General features: G+C 42.8%; 1 protein-coding gene across 1 annotated transcript in view; it reads right to left on the reverse strand.

Annotated features, from left to right (window-relative positions):
• GPD1L (glycerol-3-phosphate dehydrogenase 1-like) overlaps positions 1-20,021 on the reverse strand; it is a 66,837-nt gene that overhangs the window by 35,445 nt on the left and 11,371 nt on the right. Inside the window, exons 3-5 of the mRNA XM_008583715.1 lie at positions 17,667-17,844; positions 3,273-3,413; positions 1,477-1,615 (exon numbers count right to left, since the gene is read on the reverse strand). Coding sequence (XP_008581937.1) covers positions 1,477-1,615; positions 3,273-3,413; positions 17,667-17,844 — 458 coding nt within the window. The remainder of the gene's footprint in view (positions 1-1,476; positions 1,616-3,272; positions 3,414-17,666; positions 17,845-20,021) is intronic.

A 20,021-nucleotide genomic window follows, 5' to 3' on the forward strand; every position in this document is an offset into this window, starting at 1 on the left:
CCCTCAGTCCCTACTGAATCAGATTCTCTGGGAATGGGCCCTAAGAATATGCATTTTCCCGTAGTTCTTTGTTTCATTGTTTTCTTAGAGAAATGGGCATTTCTCTAAGGAAGATATACGAATGGCCAACAGACATATGATAAAATGCTCAACATCACTCAGCATTCGGGAAATGCAAATCAAAACCGCACTGAGATACCATCTCACCCCAGTTAGGATGGCTAAAATCCAAAAGACTTTGATGAATGATAGATGGTGAGGTTGTGGAGAAAAAGGAACTCTCATACATTGTTGGTGGGACTGCAAAATGGTGCAGCCTCTATGGAAAATGGTATGGAGGTTCCTCAAACAATTGCAGATAGATCTACCACATGACCCAGCTATCCCACTGCTGGGAATATACCCAGAGGAATGGAAATCATCAAGTCGAAGGTATACCTGTTCTCCAATGTTCACTGCAGCTCTATTTACAATATCCAAGAGTTTGAACCAGCCTAAATGTCCATCATCAGATGAGTGGATACAGAAAGTATGGTATATATACACAATGGAACACTCTGCTGTAAAAAAAAAAAAAAATGAAATATTGCCATTCGTAACAACATGGATGGACTTACAGAAAATTATATTAAGTGAAACAAGTCAGGCACAGAAAGAGAAATACCACATGTTCTCACTCATTTGTGGGAGCTAAAAATAAAGAAATAAATACACAAACAAATGGTGGGGGGTGGGAAGAAGACAACAATCACAATTCCTTGAAGTTGTTAAGCCATTCCTTAAGGTTGATGGGAGGGAGGGGGGAAACGGAGGGGGGAGGGAGGATTCGGTAAAGGGACACAAAAATCACCACATTGTATATTGATAAAATTAAATTAAATAAAAAAAAAAAACCCAAAAAATATCTGCGCTCAAAAACAAAGAGAATGCTCAAAGCCCCTTTTAAAATAAACAAAAATTTTCACAACATCATTGTGAGAATAACGTCTCTAAACAGCAGACCCAAATTCATGCCTGTGTTCTGTATTAGTGTTATGACCTTGGGGCAGGTATGGACATCATTCCCACCAATTTTTACATCTCATTGGAATCGTGGAGGATCCAGGTACTAGCATTTGTGAATAAAGAAAAGCTGAATTTCTCAGACCAAGGGACCCCCCACCATGGACGTAGCCACCTACTCCTTGATACAAGCAACCTTGCAGTTTTGTGTTTAACCTCAATGATTCATTATTGGATCACGGTGGATCAGAATGGTGTCCACAGCTTTACATTCATTCTGGAGGGTACTGAGACACTTCAGCTCCACAGAATGGCGTACTTACGTAAAATCCTCTCCCCACTGAATGCCCATCTTAGGGATGTTAAGAAGGGCAGGGAAGAGTCCACTATAGAAAATAACAAATGGGAAATGTACATGTTAAAACACTAAATGTCCAGGCTCCTGGGGCCCCTGCCCAGGTGGCCCTTACCTACCAATAGTGGTCTCACAGAACTTCTCTGCAGCCACCTCGTTGGCGATGTTGGCTCCCATCAGCACACTGATGTCGATGCCCATCTTCTCACGGATGATGTCAGAAATGAGTTTCAGCCCCTCGGGGCCCTTATCTATGCCCTAGGAGGATGTTGAGAAGTTAGGGGGGGTGGAAATAAACCACCAAATAAAAGAGGTGCGAGAGAGTTGCTTTGTAAGTAATCTAAATTCAGATATACGATGGCAAAACCAAACTGAAAAATCTCTTACAAGAGTAAACATATATGCATACTGCATATGTACTATTTAAATAATAATAAAATGAAAAGAATAAAATGAACATGTACCCACCACCCAGGTTAAGAAACAGGACATGACTGACATCACTGAAGTCCCCTGTGTGTCCCTCAAGTTCATCCTCTTCCCACCCCTCCTTCCCAGGACGCACACTATCCTGAATGCTGCAGGCATCACACCGTGCTTTCATTGATCATTTTATCACATATAATGGTCCCTAAATAATGTTATGTCATTATGCCTGTTTGTGAAAGTCTACAAATACAATTGTCCCATTCACCTGTGATGTGCTGTTTGGTCATACATTTTACAGATTGGCCCATGTGGCTGGATGAACATTCTAGTGCATTCCTGTTCACTGCTGCATATAATTCCAAAATAATTAGCCCACAATTAATTTATCTATTCTATTGCTGACATTTGGGTTGCTCCAGTTTGCTTTCTTTTTTGCAACTGGCCAGCACGTCCAGTTTGCTTTCATGAACACTCATCTATGAACACTCTGGAACAGAGTCTCTGCAGCGGGTGTGTGTGGCTGGTATGGAAATCTGAACCCTTGACCTTTGTGTTGCCAGCAAATGGGGTTCTTAACCTTTTTCATGACACAGACCCCACCCGTGGCAACCTGGTGAGATTTACAGACTCATTCTCAGAATTTCATATGCATAAAACAGAATACCTAAGATGACCTAGAAAGCCAATTATATTGAAATGTAGTTATCAAAATGTTAAAAAAAATGTGATAAGGTAATATATGTACTGTTTTAGTAATGCAATTAGAAAAAGATGTCATGGAAGATCTAATAATTACCACAATTTCCAAGTAATGACAGGCAAAGTGATACTTTGAGATATCTGAAACTGCTGTAAAGTAAAATGAAAGTCCCTGTAATTTTTTGACAACAGGGTCACAGGTCTTGCTCATACTACTGTTAGTGGAACTCTGGCTGTGGCCTACATTCATAAATGAAGGAAATCCTCATTTCAGTTAGAAGTCAAAATAAAAGTGCAAGGTTTTCCCCCACATTTAAGTGCATGAGTCTCCTGAATTCTATCTGTGGACCTTAGGGGGTGGCTCGTGGATTTCTGGTTAAAAATCCCCTCTTTAGAGTATATATCTAAAGAGGAATGGGAACTAATGGTGATTAATTTCTCAGCTAATGAAAACCGCTAGTGATTTCCAGACCACAGGCTGAGCCCCATGAGTGAACTGGAAGGCTCTGGCAGCACAGCTCACCTGTCCTCACATCACTGTCACTGCCAACATGCTGCAATAGAAAGTAGCCTGCTCCTAAATTTGAGCTAAACTAGGCTTGTGGGGTGTGTGTTTTATTATCTTCCAATCATCTTTAAAAACTCAAACAAGAAACACAAAACTGCCACAACCTCCCCTTCAGCTCCACAACTTGAGCAGATGAAAGTGAGAAGAAATTAAATTTCCCTGTAACCGATGTCTAGTGACGTTTTCTCCCCAGCCGCCCCTGTCCGCACGCCCGGTTACCTTGATGAGGGTGATTCCTAGCGCTTTCTTGGGCACTCTCCCAGTGATCTCATCACAGATTTTGTGAATGAACTGGTGGGGAATGACAAACACCAGCAGGTCTGCATCCTGCACAGCCTCGCTGAGATTGGCAACGGCAACCTGCAACCATGAGGCAGAGGAAATAGTTACTCCTATATCAATATATGCCTATCTAAATAGTTTCATTCACTGACCGTTTATCAGATGCCAATTCTGTGCACAGCATCGTGAAGACAGATGATAAAGGCACAAGTATGGCGTCTGCTCTGCCCTCTTTATTCAGGACATGGGGTTCTGACACCAGGAGGGTCTCCTGGTTCTGTAACCTACCAGCTGGGCACGTGACTTGCCCTCTCCATCCCTCAGTTTCCTTATTTGTAAAAGGCAGGCATAACAACACTGTGTGGTGGTTCTGTTGCTCTCCCAATAATCCCCGCACCCCATGCATCCATTTTCTGCCCTTGTCTGCCCCATTCTGCTCCCCAGGACACTGCTTTCTATGGACAGTTTCCCCCAGACTCCCTTGCTGTCTATTTTCCAGTTGGCTTCAGCCAATGGGGGCACTGTTGGGAGATCAAAATGTGGAGGAGAGACAGGTCAGGGTGTTTATCAGCTCTCTGGGGCCACTCCTGTCCAAGCTTGCAGCAGTTCTGGTTTGGCTTCATTCTACAGTCACAGCTCCTGCCTGGCAGCCCCTCTCCCAGTCTCTAGCCATCTTCGGCTGGTTTGGTAACAGTCTATCCCCTGGCCCTTTGAGGAGTGGTAATGGCTTCCTGCTGTTGCTAATCACCAGGCACTTAACCAACCCCTGTGGGTTCCCTCGACCCTTCAGTACCTCTGTCAATAGAGGCATCCCTCGTTTTATTGTGTTCTGCTTATCGCACTTCACAGATACTGCATTTTTCCTTATTTATTTATTTTATTTTATTTTTTTTACAAATTGAAAGTTTGTGGCAACCCTACATTAAGCAAGCCTATTGGCACCATTTTTCCTAACATTTTTTAGCAATGAAATATTTTAAAATTAAGGTATGTACATTTTTTAATACATAATGCTATTGCACTTGGACTACAGTATAGTATAAACATAATTTTTATATGCACTGGGGGCTTTATATAACCCCAGAGGGCTGATAAATACTCTGACCTGTCTCTCCTCCACACTTTGATCTACCAACAGTGCCCCCATTGGCTGAAGCCAACTGGAAAATAGACAGCAAGGGAACCTGGGGAAAACCAAAAACCTTGTGACTCGCTTTACTGCAATACCTGCTTTACTGCAGTGGTCTGGAACCCAACTCACAGTGTCTCTGAGATATACCTGTAGCCTCACACTAAACTTTCCTTGGTTAAATCCTTTGTGTTTGGCACCTGGTATGCACTCAGTACATGTTAGCTATTATGACAATTTCTTCCCTTTAGGTAAGTACGAAGATGGGTTTTAAAACACGGGCAGAGGTGAGGGCATGTAGTCAGGACAAAAGGCACGTGGTATCTAGCAGAGACTGCTTGTTACTGCCCAGTGTCTATTCTCCCTCCTTCCTCAGCAGTAGGACCCCCAGCTTGGAGCTAAGCTTAAATGCCAGGAAAGAAGGCTATCTTTCCCAGTCTCCCTTGCAGCTACGTGTACCACGTATCTAAGTCCTGACCAATGGAGTGGAAGTGCTACATGTGACTTCTGGAAAACGTCCCTGAAGGTCTTTCTTCTTCCTTTTGCCAGGGAGAATGCGAGATGGCTGGAGGTCAGTCAGTCATCTTGGACCATGAGGAGGAGACCACAAGCTGAGATGGCAGAAGAATAAGATAAAGGGAGTCCCTGATACCATGCCACTGCTGTATTAGCCATGAACACCTTCTACACAAGGGAAAAATGCACATTTACTTTGCTTAGTCATTGTTATTTTGGGTTTTCTGTCATATATACCTAAACCTAACTATAACTGATGTAGTCCTCATTAAGCATTCCTGGTTCCCAGAATGAAGGGACTTGGAGGAAGACTCTTTTCTAAGGAAGGCTGTCTGGCACAGGAGCATCATACAGGATGGGCAAGCCCCCGAGAAAACTCGGTTTAGGAGTTGTTGTGGAGACCACCAGCTCCTAACTACTTAGTATTCCTTCTCCCCTTCCTCCTTAATCACAGAATTGTAAGGTCACCTAGCTAGGGACTGCATTTCCCAGCAGCCCTTGCAATTACACATGGTCACAGACCAAGTTCTTGTTCATGGAACGTAAGAGGCCGTAGAGTACACCGCTTACGGCCCGAGCCCTTAAAATGGTGAGTTGCTTTCTCCACACTTCCTCTTCCCCATTCTGTGAGTTGAAACCCTTGGCAATCCAGCCTTGACCATGGTGAGGGCAAGGCCTAGTAGATGGCACAAGAAAAAGAAACAAAGGACCAAGAATAACAGTGTGAAGCAAAGCTGCTAGACCACTGTTGTATAAGAGAGGGATACTTCTCTTGCTCTTGAAGTCACATTATTATTACATCTGTTGCTGTTATCTTGGCCTATTATCTTAACTAATACATATGCTAAGAGTCACTCTCTCAGTCAAAGACCTCCCCAAGGAAATCTACCTGGAATTATTTCATTCCTTAATTCATTTAGTAACTGTGGAGGACTTCTATAATTTACTGTCCAGCCTCCTTTCCTCTTCTTTCTAGCCAAAGTGCCCCTCAGTTTCCCTTCAAAATCTACCACTTCCCCATTTAAACCATGCAATTTGAGTGGAACTAGCCCCTCCCCCTTTCCAAGGATGGTGCTTAACTCATTCAAGCTAATGGGCAACTAAAACAATCACAGCCAACCAAAAAACCACCAGACATCTGCTGGGGCTTCTGGAAAACAGATGCTTCCTTACTCTTTTGCAGTGGTTATGGTCTTCCCTTGAACAATGTGGGATGATGGTGTGAAGTCTGGAACTGCTGCAACCATTTCACAAAAGTGAGGAGAGAACCTACACCAAGGGGCTCCCAAGTGGATAAGCTACCTTTGAAGAAGGCAAAGCAGAGAAATCAGAGGAAAAACAGGGCCTCACTGACATCATTTAAGCCACTGCACGTGAAACCAGCCTTACCTGGATTTTCAGTTACATGAACCAACAAATTAGCTTAAGCTGGTTTGAATGGCAACATAAAGTCACTCCCTGCACAGCAGATCACAACCCACAGCTTAGCATTTCTCCCTCTTTAAGCATATCCCCAAAGGTAGGGAAAGCCTGTTTTTCTCTTCAGAGGGGCTTCTCCAAATTGGTAATCTAGGCTAGGTAGCCTCAGGTGGTAAGGATTTATTACCCCAAATCCCCCTGCTATTACCAGTCCTGTTGCACCCTCCAACAAAGCAGTCTTATTCTATTCCATTAACCTCCCAATGCTAACTCACAATTACCCTGCTTGTCCCTTACTAGCAGAGCTCATTATGCTCTCATGTTTTCACCTGTGGTCCCAACCCCCCACCCCACTGCCTTTATAGGAACTGTGATCCCTCATTCCCCCTTGGGTTAGTCGCCTTGCATAGGTGGGGCTTTATGCTCTCTACTCCCTTTCTCATGTGGAGTCTGGCAGCCTGAGTTTTCATTAAAACCTTTACAATTCTCCGGACCTACTGTTTCTCCTCTTCCCCTTCCACTTTTAATACACATACTCCCCTCCCTTTCCTCCTTTTCAGGATATTTTCAACATGGTGAAATGGAAAAGACACCAGAATCAAATAGAAAAGATGCAGGTTTGAAGGTTTGAGTCCCACATACACAACTGACCAGCTGTGTAACCTTCGGCAAGTGACTTAGCTTCATTGACCTCAGTCACCCCAAATGCAGAATGAGGATAAAAATTACCTTTCCTACCTAGCTACTTCACAGAGCACTTTCAAATTAAGTAATATGAGTGTTTTGAAATTACAAAGACCTTAACAAATGAAAGAGATAATTAATCGGTAAAATCTACCCACCTCCTATAAATCCTTAACTTTAAAGAAATCAGCCCATCCTCATGTCCCCTGTAAAAAAAAAATTCTCAAGGATGCTGCCAGCTGTTAAGGATTTCTTCCTGCCTCTTACATTTCCTTCTTAAATCAATCAAAGAAGAACCTGCAGGTGGTAGGCAACGTGATTGATTGTTCCCTAGACAATATGACTGGGGGATCAACATCACATGAAGATGTCCTTCTAGTCTCCTTGGTGGACTCCTTAGGATTTAACCTACAGAAGCAATGTGTAATACAACACAAGCTGCATTTGTATGGTGCATGTGGTCCACTCACAGAACATTATTCCTCTTACACAGTATCAAAATGACTTCTCTTAGCTAATGAAGTAATTTGAATCTCATCTTTCAAAATAAAACCTTTTGCTAAGCCTCTACCCGATCCCCTGCCCTGAAAATAATAAAGATGCTGCTTTGGAAATGTTGACCACTTTTATGAGCCTCCTGCCAAATATCTTTCTGAGAGTTTTCACCCTTTAAAGACCCTGGAATAAGTTAGGAGAGACAACTTGGAACAACATGGCTTGCTTTTCAATGGCACAAAGGACAAATAAATCAGAACAAAGGCATCAGAGCTGGTTTGCTTAATGTCCAGACTTTCAAGAGTCTAGTGTTCTTGGTTCAAGTTAATAAAAACCCAATAATAAATAAAAATCATTGAAAACAAAGCTGATAAAGTCTGTATGGATAAGCCTGAAGGTTCTTTTGCATGCCCTGGATTAGTTACCACTGTGCAGAGTGTGCTCAATAAGCTTTTATACATTATCAATTCCTTATCTGCAGTCATCAGAGTGGTCAAGAAAACAGACCTCATAGCCATCATTGAAGACCTACCTCCTGACCCTCCCACGATGCTATTTAATGCCCTTTAAAGCCAAAGATTTAAAAGCCCTCTCCATTCATTTTTAACCATAAATAGGCTCACTGGGTCAAATTTGGAAAAAAAAAGTATAAGTAGGAAAATAACTGCTCATAATCCCAGCATCATTTTGGTACATTTCCTTCCAGGCCTTTTGAGCCTATAAAAATATCTAAAAGAGGGCCGGCCCGGTGGCGCACTGAGCTAGTGCGCCGCTTGGGAAGCGCGGCAGCGCTCCCGCCGAGGGGTCGGATCCCACATACAGACCGGTTCCCGCTCACTGCCTTTTAAAACTAGAAATAAAACCTGTTAGAATAAACCTCAAAATTTGATCAGCTATGTAGCAACACAGCAAGAGTTTCATCTATGCTGCCTGTAGTTTGAATTTCTCCATGAGTTTAGGGACCTTGAGTAAGCAGGAACCTCTTGCTAAAGACAGATACAGGAGAAAAATGCCTTGAAGTGGAGCTGCGGTGTAGGGTACAGCAGTCATTACCAGCACCTGTGTTGCTTATGCCCTGCCTGACTGGCATGCATGACTTGCACTCCTCCTCAACTTGACGTAATAATCATTGGCATTTGTGAGGAACATTTTAAGCCAATTCCTCTATGGCCATAGGAACCCTCTATTGGTCATAAGAAAATTTCACAGCTTCCAGGATGTTAAACTTATATATATATATATCTAAAAGAATATATATATATATATATATATATATAATATTGACATATATATATTGATATATATAATTGAAGCCATGCTTTTATGTCTTTTTATGTAGTAGTATATGAATTTTTCCATCATTTTAATGAAGACTTCCCCCCCACAAAATCCATGAACCTTACCACATGCCTTTTCATACTAATATCATAGTAATGATGGATAAACTGATAATCCAAAGAAAAGATACTAAAGCTGCCCTCATTTTTATCTCTTAGGACCACTAAAATTATTTTAGCTTAAGTCTGTATGAATCTACATGCTGAATCAATTTGGTGGCTATTGAGAGTAGCATGGTTTAAAAATGGTCTGGCTGCCATTGCTAGGTGGAACATCTCGGCCTGGCCCTATAACCGGTTAGCTAACTGGACACCAAGGGCAACTCGGAATGAGCATTCAGATTAATAAAACACATAGCAAAGTAGTACCTGGGACATGTTATAGACTTGAAAATACTGTAGTTCCCTTCTGTACTCCTAGCTCACTTTTGGCCAAGATCACAAGTGAAATCCATGTCCTTGGCTCCACAGGCTGAAAAACGATCCTCAGACACAGATGACCTTATCTGATGGTTCTTGTATAAATATGCCACTGTTGGTAAGTGAGGCTGCTTCTGGAAAGACAGCTATTAACTGTCTGGGTCCCCCACTACTACACCAACAGTATCAACTTCTCATGAACACCAGTGGTTCCCAAATTGTGGCTCCTGAACCAACAGCATCACCATCACCTGGGAACTAGTGAGAAAAGCGAATTCATGGGCCTCACCTGAGACCTACTAAATCAGAAATTCTAGGAATGGGCCCAGGTAGCTGTACTAAGCTCTCTAAGTGATACTGATGAACACTGAAATCTGAAGATCAGTGAGGACTACTCTTCTAATGAAATCAGAAAGCTAAACCCAGGGAGGAAAAGAGTTAGCACTGAGGCTTCCCACTGAATCGATATTCTAATTTTCAGAAGGCATTTGCCAAAATTAGTAGATATTATCTCAATCTTATTACCCATAAATAAATGGTCATTTAAAAAAAATCATACTGGCCTAACTTTATTTCTCATGGGATTCCACCTAAAACAATGAAACAAAACTCTTTACCCTGATTTATTCTTCCTCACCATTTCCATTTTCCTCGGCATTTATTCAGACTACAAATAATGCCAGGAACTATTCTAGTTGCTGAGGAAACATGAATGAATACAGACCTGTGCAAGAAACCACACCCAAAGAGTTAGCAGGAAACAAAAAAAGTATAAATTGAACTTCAAAATTTAAAACTTTTGTGCTTCAGAGGATACCATCAAGCAAGAGAAAAGAGAACCCACAGAACGGGAGAAAATACTTGTGAATCGTATCTGAAAAGGAACTTGTATCTAGAATATATAAAGAATTCTTACAACTCAATAATAAAAATACAATCTAATTTTTTAAATGAGCAAAAGATGTGAAACACATTTCTCCAAAGATATAGAAATGGCCAATAAGCACATGAAAAGATGCTCAATGTTGTGAGCCATCAGGCAAATCAAAACCAAAATCATTACTGAGATACCAAATCATAACCACTAGGATGCCTAGGATTAAAAAGTCAGATGGGCCGAGCCCGTGGCGCACTCGGGAGAGTGTGGCACTGGGAGCGCAGTAGCGCTCCCGCCGCGGGTTCGGATCCTATATAGGGATGACCGGTGCGCTCACAGCGCTTGCTGGCTGAGCGCAGTGTGGCCGGTCTCAAAAAGGACAAAAAAAAAATGTCAGATAATAAGTGCCGGGGGAGTAAGTGTCCCTGTAGCTACCCCCCTTATGCATAATTCTATCTTTTCTTTTAATAAAGCATTGCTTGCTTTACTGCTGGGGGGGGGGGGAAGTGCTGGGAAGGATGTGGAGAAATTGGAACCTTCATACACTGCTGGTGCTAATGTACAATGGTACAGCCACATGGTAAAACAATCTGGCAGTTTCTCAAAAAGTTAAACACAGTTTCTGTAGGACACAGAAATTCCACTCCCAGGTGTAAACTCAAAAGAACTGAAAATATATATATTCACACAAAATATTGTACACGAAGGTTCACAGCGGCATTTTTTTAAAATTAGATATTTCATGTTTATTGGTGCAACTGTAAGTGATACTGTTTTTTTAAATTTATTATTTTTAAATTGACATGTATTAGCATTAAACATAATAGCCAAAAAGTGGAAACAACCCAAATGTCCATCAACTGATGAATGGATAAACAAAATGCAGTATATCCATACAATAGGATAATATTCAGCCATGAAAAGGAATGAACTATTGATACATCCTACAACATGGACAAACCTTGAAAACACTATGCTAATTATGCTAAGTGAAAGAAGCCAGTCATAGACCACATATTGTATGTCATTTATATGAAATGTTGAGAACAGGCAAATCTACAGAGGCAGAAAGTAGATTAGTGGCTGAGGTCTATACGGAAAAATAGAAGGTGACTACCAAAGAATACGAAGTTTCTTTTCAGGGAGATGAAAATGTTCTAAAATTGACTGCAGTGATGGCTGCACAACTCTACAAACATACCAAAAACCACTGAATTGTATGGTTTGTGGATTTTATCTCAGTAAGCAGTTTTTTAAAAAGCTGGCAGAGCTTAGAGGACAAAGATGAGAGGCAATGACAACCACAATTCATAGAAGACGTGGTAATCATAAATCCTCGTGTCACACTGAGGCTGGCTAAAGCTGGAGCAAGGCAGACGAGCCCTCTGCCCTGATGAGCCCTAAACACCGGATCTGGATAGAGAGCTATAAAACGGGATGAACAATTCTTATCCTGCAATGATGGGAAATAACAAGTGTTCCTTCCATTCAGGTCTAAGGGGAAATCACAAACCCAGACTGGCCCAGCTTTTAGTGAGCAGGCGGTGACATGGTGAAGGCATTGTTACAAGAAGTTCCCATGTGGGAGGAGGTCACATGAGGAGTATGGACCTGGGTCAGCTGGTCAGATTAGTGGCCCACTATGGATTGGATATCCCCCCAGAACTCACTGATGCTTGATCCCCACTACAGTACTAAGAGCGTGAGAAACCCAATCACAGTATTTGAAAGGCAGAGCCTTTCTGAGGACTATGAATGGACTGAAGGATTCATGGACTAATGGGCATGGCTCTCATGGCTTTCTAAGGAGGGCAAGTAAGAAAGTTAGCTTTCTCTTGCTCAGGCCATTTTCTCTCACAATGTGATACTCTGTGTCTGTAGACAGCCACCACCCAGAAAGACCTCACCTCTTTAGACTTCCCAGACTCTAAAACTGTGAGAAATAAATTTTGTTTCTCTATAAATTACCCAGTTTCACGTATTCTATTACAAGCAACAGAAAACAGAATAATACAGGGCCCAAGCAAAAATGACTCACAATCTCAGGTCGGCACATCAACTGACAGACACCATAGATAGTGATCCTGTGATGACGGAAATACATCAAATCTCTCCTGCTTGAATTCACAAGGAAAAAAAATGATTAAAGACTAGACTTTTAGGTGGTTACCAGAGGCTAGGGGGTGGGGGAGTGGAGAGATGTTGGTCAAAGGACACAAAATTTCAGTTAAAGAGAAGGAATAAGTTTGAGAGGGCTACTGTACATCATGGTGACTATAGTTAATAACATTTTGTGTACTCAAATTGCTAAGACAGGCGGGCCGGCTCGTGGCTCACTCGGGAGAGTGCGGTGCTGATAACACCAAGGCCCCGGGTTCGGATCCCATATAGGGATGGCTGGTCAGCTCACTGGGTGAGCGTGGTGCTGACAAATTGCTAAGACAGTAGATATTATGTATTTTCACCACAAAAAAACACGTAAGGTTATACGTATATTAAATGGCTTGATTTAGCCTTCCTACAATGTATACATATAGCAAAACATCATGTCATACACCATAAATATATGAAATTTTTACATTTCAGTTAAAAAAACAGGGCTGGTCACTTAGCTCAGTTGGTTAGAGCATGGTGTTGATAACCCCAAAGTCAACAGTTCAGATTCCCATACCAGCCAGCTGCCAAAAAAAACACAAAGAAACCCCCCAAAAAACCCCCCAAAGCTAAGCTTTTAGCTCCAGATCCCACATTTCCTCTATGTGAGTCAATTAATTTCTGTCTGATTTTTTCTTTAAAAACAGTAATAATATCAATGTTGTCTAACACTAATTTATTTCTTAAATGATCAACTGAGATGGTTGTAAAAAAAACTGTCTGAAATAAACATATTTTAAAGACCTAGCTTTTTATGAATGCTTAACACTCAGTGCTATGGGTCAAATGTATCCCCCAAAGGTTCATGTATTGGAAATTCAATCTCCATTATAACAGTGTTAAGAGGGTTGGAATACAGTTAAATTTAAAAGGTGAGGCTTTTAAGAGGTGATTAGATTGTGAGGACTATGCCCTGGTGAACGGACTGATCCATTCATGGAGTAATGGGTGCGGTTCTGATGGCTTCATAAGGAGAGTGAGTGAGCAGCTCAGCTCCTTCTTGCTCAGCCCACTCTTGCCATACAACACCCTGGTTGCCAGAGGACCCTGTAAAGTTCCCACCTGGAAGAAGGCTTTCACCATGTGTATTCCCTGAACCTTGGACTTTCCAGCCTCCAAAACTGTAAGAAATAAATTTCATTTCTTTATGAATTACCAAGTTTCAGGTATTCCATTATAAGCAACAGAAAGAGACTAATACGCACAGCTAAGCAACTTATGTGGATCATTTCATTTACTCCTCACAAAAACCCTACGAGTAAGGTACTCCTAACAGCACATCTTACTACACAAGAGAGTGGGGCTGATCAAGGTGAGTCCCCTGCCCACGATCACTCAGGGGGTATTTGAGCCCAGACCCCGTGACTCCCACCCAGGTGCATGTCCTTCACCAGCACATTTTACTGTCCCTGAATTTTAAAACATCAGACATATAGAAAGTATAAAGAATGAAAAAAAACCAAACACCTGTGTACCTTCCACCAGCTTAAGAAATAACACATTTCCAATACCCTCGGCAAGGAAACAAAACATTTTCAGTATCCTCCACTAAGCACTGGAAAGGATGTGCAACTACATGAATTCTCAAACACTGTTGGGGGAGTGTAGATTGGTGCAACTACTTTGGAAACCATTGGTGTGATGCGGTAATATTACAAATTGTGCATTCCCTATGACCCTGGGATTCCAATCCAAGGACATGCACGGTCATTCCTGGGAGCACTGTCCATAACAGCAAAAGGCCTTCACAAATGTCCATTCCAGAGAATGGAATTTTCAGGAACCTACAAGGCTTTAGACATCAGTAGGGACCTGAAGTGCACTTTTCCTTTCTCTCTCCCCTCTGTTCACACCTGGGACCTGGGATGGGTGGTGGAGTCAATCTGTCTGGGGCCCAGCTCTCAGTGGTGATGCAGCTCTCAGTGGTGATGGTACCGACTCCTCTATGTCAATTCCTTCCCTCCCACTCGCCCTGTTCACAACACAGGCTCCAGCTTCATAGAACCATTTGGCAGATTCACCTCTCCTAGCGCTCCTTGAGTACTGACTGCAGGAAAAGCACCGTGCTAGGTACCGTGGGTAAACAAAGAACTAAGAAGTCAGAGCCACATGCTTGAGGTAGATGGAGGAAGACAGACAGGCACATGAGGGACTGGCACAAAGCAGAGTGGGAGGAACACAATTATGAAACATATCATTACAGAAGGGAAGGGGCAATCAATTCTGATAAAAATGAGACAAGTGGAGCTCCAAAGAGTTTGGGTGGATTAGATGACTCCAGAGGCCTTCTGTTGCAGCAGGAAGAGCTGCCCTTTTATCCTGCCATCAGGTATTTGGATAACTTAACTTTCAAGCTCACAGCCCTAAGATCCTTCCTACCCCCACCAACAGCACCAAGAATAACTGCAGAGAAATGCTGGCTCGCCCTAGTCCAGTGACACAGAGAAGAAAGTCACTATTGTCTAGAAGCCACAGATTCAGCAGGCTCAGGGATGTGTCCACCAGGAATCAAATCCTACCTCTAGTCCCTAGCTATGGGACCTGGGGCAAGCTCATGAGCCTCTCTGAGCTGTGGTTTCCTCCCTTGGACTATCAGAATCACTATCATAATGGGAGAACCAATAGTATCAACCTTAAGAGAGTTACTGAGAGGATTAAATGCAACAATATATGCACAGCTTAGCATAGTGCTTGATAGGATGCAACACTGTAACTAAAAGACAAATAACAATCGTCAGTAAGCTAGGCCTTTGCATCTCCAACTTCCCTACGTTTATTGGTTTACAAATCGGTCTCCCCTGCTCAACTCCTTGAGGAAAGTAGTTGTCTTACTCCTCTTTCTGTCCCCAGCACCCATCGCCAGGCTTTGCATGTACTATACATGCTCATAAAGGTTTGGAGAGAGAATATATGTAGTAAAGGGTATTTCATTTACAAAGGAGAAGAGTTTCTCAGGTTAACCATAGGAATTAGGCAGCCATAACTGTCTGGTTTTCAAACAGGCTATGATAGAAAGCCATCAAGGGGTGAATCTGGCAGAGGAAGTTCATAAATTCCGCTCAGACTGCAACAGACTACCTCCTTTCACTCCCATGCTCATTGCTTTCTTCCCCCACAAGTCAGGCAATAACCTATATTTTTCTCTCCCAGATCTAATAAGCTTGAATTTTAAACTGTCAGTCTTATAATTTCCCATTTTCCTCTATCTTCTGTAATTTAGGCCTTGACCCTGATTTTAATTAAAGACCAGCGCATTAGCTGTCCCAGCAAGCTGATCAGAATCACATGCACTTAGAAAGGGTGTGTCTTGCTACAGCAATAGCTATGCTAATTGTCAGGTTAGGGCCATTGTTAGAATCCTGCAGAAGTAGCCAATTGCATGACTAGGCAATTCATAACTAAAGCCAAAATGTTTCATTATTTTAGTTACACTGTTTCCCATTTGTATTTTCTGGGCTAGGGGTTAGGGCCCACAGACCACTCTAACCTGTTGTACAAACTGGGTCGCAGACCTCTCACATGCCAGGCTCGGTCACCAGATCCTTCACATGCAGGTCCACACTAGGTAATTAGGAAAGATCCTGAGAGCCATTGGCAGACGACAGGAGCTCAGTCCTCAGGCCTCCCCGTGGCCCCCCCAGGGGCATCCCAGGAGGCGGAGGGGCCCTGTCAGAGCCACTCGTCCCTTGTACTCGTCCCTGATAACCCAGGACACGTGGGTGCACATACTCAATTACATTAGACAACCAAGGAACACCTGGGCACACATGTATATTTATATTAAATGTTTGGCAAGATTCTGAACATCTGAGGGAGCCCTGACCATTTTCCTATATTTTCCCTACAGGGTGTATCGGGAGCTACTTGGGGAACATGAGCCACTGAAGGCAAGGTTGTTAGTTCCAGCTCTAATGTGACCAGAACTTTGAATGCCAGGGAAGAAGCCTGTTATGGGCTGTACTGTGTCCCCAACCCCAAATTCATACGTTGAAGTCCTAACCTCCAGCACCTCAGAATGTGACTGTATTTGGAAACAGCGTCTTTAAAAAGGTAATGAACTTGGGCCGGCCTGTGGCTCACTCGGGAGAGTGCGGTGCTGATAACACCAAGGCCACGGGTTCAGATCCCATATAGGGATGGCCGGTTAGCTCGCTTGGGAGATCATGGTGCTGACAACACCAAGTCAAGGGTTAAGATCCCCTTACTGGTCATCTTTAAAAAAAAAAAAGGTAATGAACTTAAAATAAGGTCATTGGGGTGGGCCCCAACCCAGTATGACTGCTGTCCTTATAAGAAGAGATTATAACAGACACACACACACAGGAAAGGTCATGCAAAGACACAGAGAGAAAACAGCCATCCCATAGGCCACCGAGAGAGGACCCAGAAAAAAACAAAAATTATCAGAGGCCACTGTTTTGGAGTAAGTTCCTGCACCAGGCCCCAACGGACCAGACTAAAAACCAAACAGAGTCACCCCTGCTAAGTTCCACTACCACTTAGGCTGTGGTCTGACCATTCGAGAAGTCAGGAGAAAGAACAACCAATTTCCCAAACAGGCTAGCTTAAATCTTCAGTAGGCATGATAATGAAGTTCCCTCTGCTTTAATCCTTATGTAAAAAAGATAGCCTGAAATAACCAATGTTAATCAGTTACTTTTTCTCTGTTCTGTCATCTCTGGTCCCCACCTTACAAGGAAAGTAGCTTTGAAATGACCAATCCACTTTTTGTTCTTTGTTTCTGCTTTCTTCAGCCTTTTCTGTTTATAAATCCTTCGTTATTTGTAATACACTTTGGAGCACATCTTTGTATCAGATGGTGTTTCCCGGATCCATCCTCACATTTGGCTCCCAGTAAACTTTACAGAATTATTTCTGCCTCAACAGCCTTAACTTCAGTCAGCAAACCAACCCTGCCAACACCTTGATGTCAGATTTGGAGCCTCCAGAATTGTAAGAAAATAAATTTCTGGGGCTGGGCGGTTAATTCAACTGTTTACTGTGAGGTGCTGAAAACACCAAGGTGAAGGGATCAGAACCCCATACTGGCCAGCCACCAGAAAAAGGAAATAAATTTCTGTTTAAGCCACCCAGTCTGTGGCACTTTGTTACGGCAGCCCTAGCAAACTAATACAAAGCCCATTTTGAGAGTCAGGAAAACCAAAACCAACCAAAAAATTGGTAGTAGAAAGGAACCAGGGAACAGGGAAGTACCTTTCCCACTTCCAAGTCCCAAGCGATGCTCAGCTGACCACAACTTGCAGAATGAACCACATGTACTTTTCACCCCCAAGTCTTACCACATTTTCTGGCAGCTTGTGTCCAGGGAGATATTTTACATTTTCATGGTCATTATTTATGATATCTGTCAGTTTTCTCCCATTTACTGTTTCTTCAAAGACCCACATCTTGACTGTGGAGGCAAACTTCTGAAGTTTCTTGACATTACTGCCAATTATTTTTGCAATAGCTGAACCCCTACAAAAGAAACCATGAAAAAGAAAAAAAATTAAACTCACTCAGGCAGGAGAGAAAAAACATTCAATTAAAATTCAGAAGGCTTGCGTTCTGATTCTAATTTAAGCATTGAGCTTACTCAAGATGTGATGTGTATCAGCCTCAAGCCATTTGAAACTTAGTGGTTTTCACCTGTAAATATGACCCCCTGTGATCAGGAAAGCAGAACTGCACAAGAATTGGGTACAAGGTCAAAAAGCACCACCCCTTGAAAATAGTAAGAATCAACCTATCTTGGAAGAAAGTGTCACAGGGAGAAAAGAAATCTACCTACAAAGCCTGAAAATGAAGCCTCCAAGGAAAATAGGCTATATTTCAAATACAATAAGGAATATTTCAAATGTAGCTACTGTAAAATAAACTGTGTTCTGATAAACTGCACCAGGCCAAGGGACAGAAAAAGACAAGAACCTGGGTGGACTGTGGACACAGCAATGGAAGGAGGCAGGGCCCAGGGCCCTGTGGAGTCTGCACCTCTTCCTCCCCACCACCAAGCAGGCATCCAGTGGCTCTAGCCCCCAAACTCCCTTTTTTCTGCATCTCCATTCAGCAAACATGTTCTTGTAAAGGATCAGTCTCCCACAGGCTTTCCTACACGGGATAGAATGAACCCTGACTAGTTAGTGTCAGTCCTCCGGACAGCCAGGCAGGTCTGCAGATCATCGCTGCAGCAGAGGTGGTTGGCCCAGGCACCTGTGCTCATCTTGGTTATTCTAACACAACTCTAATTCATCCCAGCATATAAACCTTTCTGCTTTAACAACCAAGAAAATTCAAACAATTCCAACACTGATTATAATTATTTTCCCTTTCCTGAAATAGAATGGATAAATTAAACCAGTGGTTTTCAACTTTGGCTGCACACTAAAATTACTCAGGAGATTTAAAAATCCTGAGTCCCAGGCCACACTGGAGACCAATGAAATCAGCATCCTAGAGTGGATCAGGCCCCTGTAGTTTTTCAAGCTCCCCAGTGATTCAGTGCACAGCCAGGGCTGAGAAGCGCTGCTCTGCACAATGATCTAGAACTGTGATGCCCTTGTCCCTCACAACAGAATAGCTGAAAATATCAAGGCTATGCAGCTGTCCCTGTGAAATTCTTATTCTATGCCAGCAGGACAGCTTAATAGATAAATACCCATTAATCCAATTCTCCTCCTGACACATTGTAGAAAGGAGGCCAGGAATTCCCTATCACCTTTATTCTAATCTTGGAAACAGCTGCTCACATCCTCATAGGGAGAGAGCAGTTCCAGCTCACAGTGTTCCCTGGAGTAAAGAAACTTTTACACAAGTTCAAATAGAGCAAATGTGATTCTGGGGGACTGAGCATCAATTAATGGGGGTCTGCAAGACACTAGGAAAACAAGTTTAGTAAATCAAGTGGAAAAATAAGAACCAAGACAACCCCTTTCCATAATCCCACTTTGTTTACAGCCACCTCTAGGGGAAGCCAACCATTTGCAACCAGTGGCAAACCTGTATTATCTGCTGAAATGAGTTAAGAAAATTTTAATGAACATTGGTACTGTTAAGAACTAAGCCTGGGCTAGCAGATTAGCTCCGATGATTAGAGAGTGGTGTTATAACACCAAGGTCAAGGGTTTGGATCCCCATACTGGCCAGCTGCCAAACAAACAAAAAAACCAGACCATGTCTGTACATCCTTTGTGGTTCAATGGGGCTTAAAACGAGAGGTCAAAAATAAGGGAAATTCCAGTCATGGTATTTACTCCTGTGAGGCCATCGAGACCTCATTTTGCCTCCTCTTTGGTTTCATCAATAACTTTAATCATTCATTTACTCATTTATCTCAATCGTCAAATATTTACTGAGCACCTACATTGGGCTCATAAAGCACTGGGCTAGATGCTGGTGATGCAGAGAAAAGGCCATGGGTTCTTAGCTCTCATAAGTTTACCACTCCCTCGGAGATGAGCAAGGTAAAAACATTCACAATTCTGTGTGCAGTTAAGAGGTGGAGGGAAAGGGCCGGCCCGGTGGCGCACTGGATAGTGCGCCGCTTGGGAAGCACAGCGGCGCTCCCGTCCAAGGGTTCGGATCCCACATGCGGACCGGTTCCCGCTCACTGGTTGAGCGAGGCATGGGAGCAACACCGAGGGTTGCGATCCCGTTGC

This window comes from Galeopterus variegatus, unplaced genomic scaffold (assembly GCF_000696425.1).
Source record: "Galeopterus variegatus unplaced genomic scaffold, G_variegatus-3.0.2 Scaffold99, whole genome shotgun sequence".
Lineage (NCBI taxonomy): Eukaryota > Metazoa > Chordata > Mammalia > Dermoptera > Cynocephalidae > Galeopterus > Galeopterus variegatus.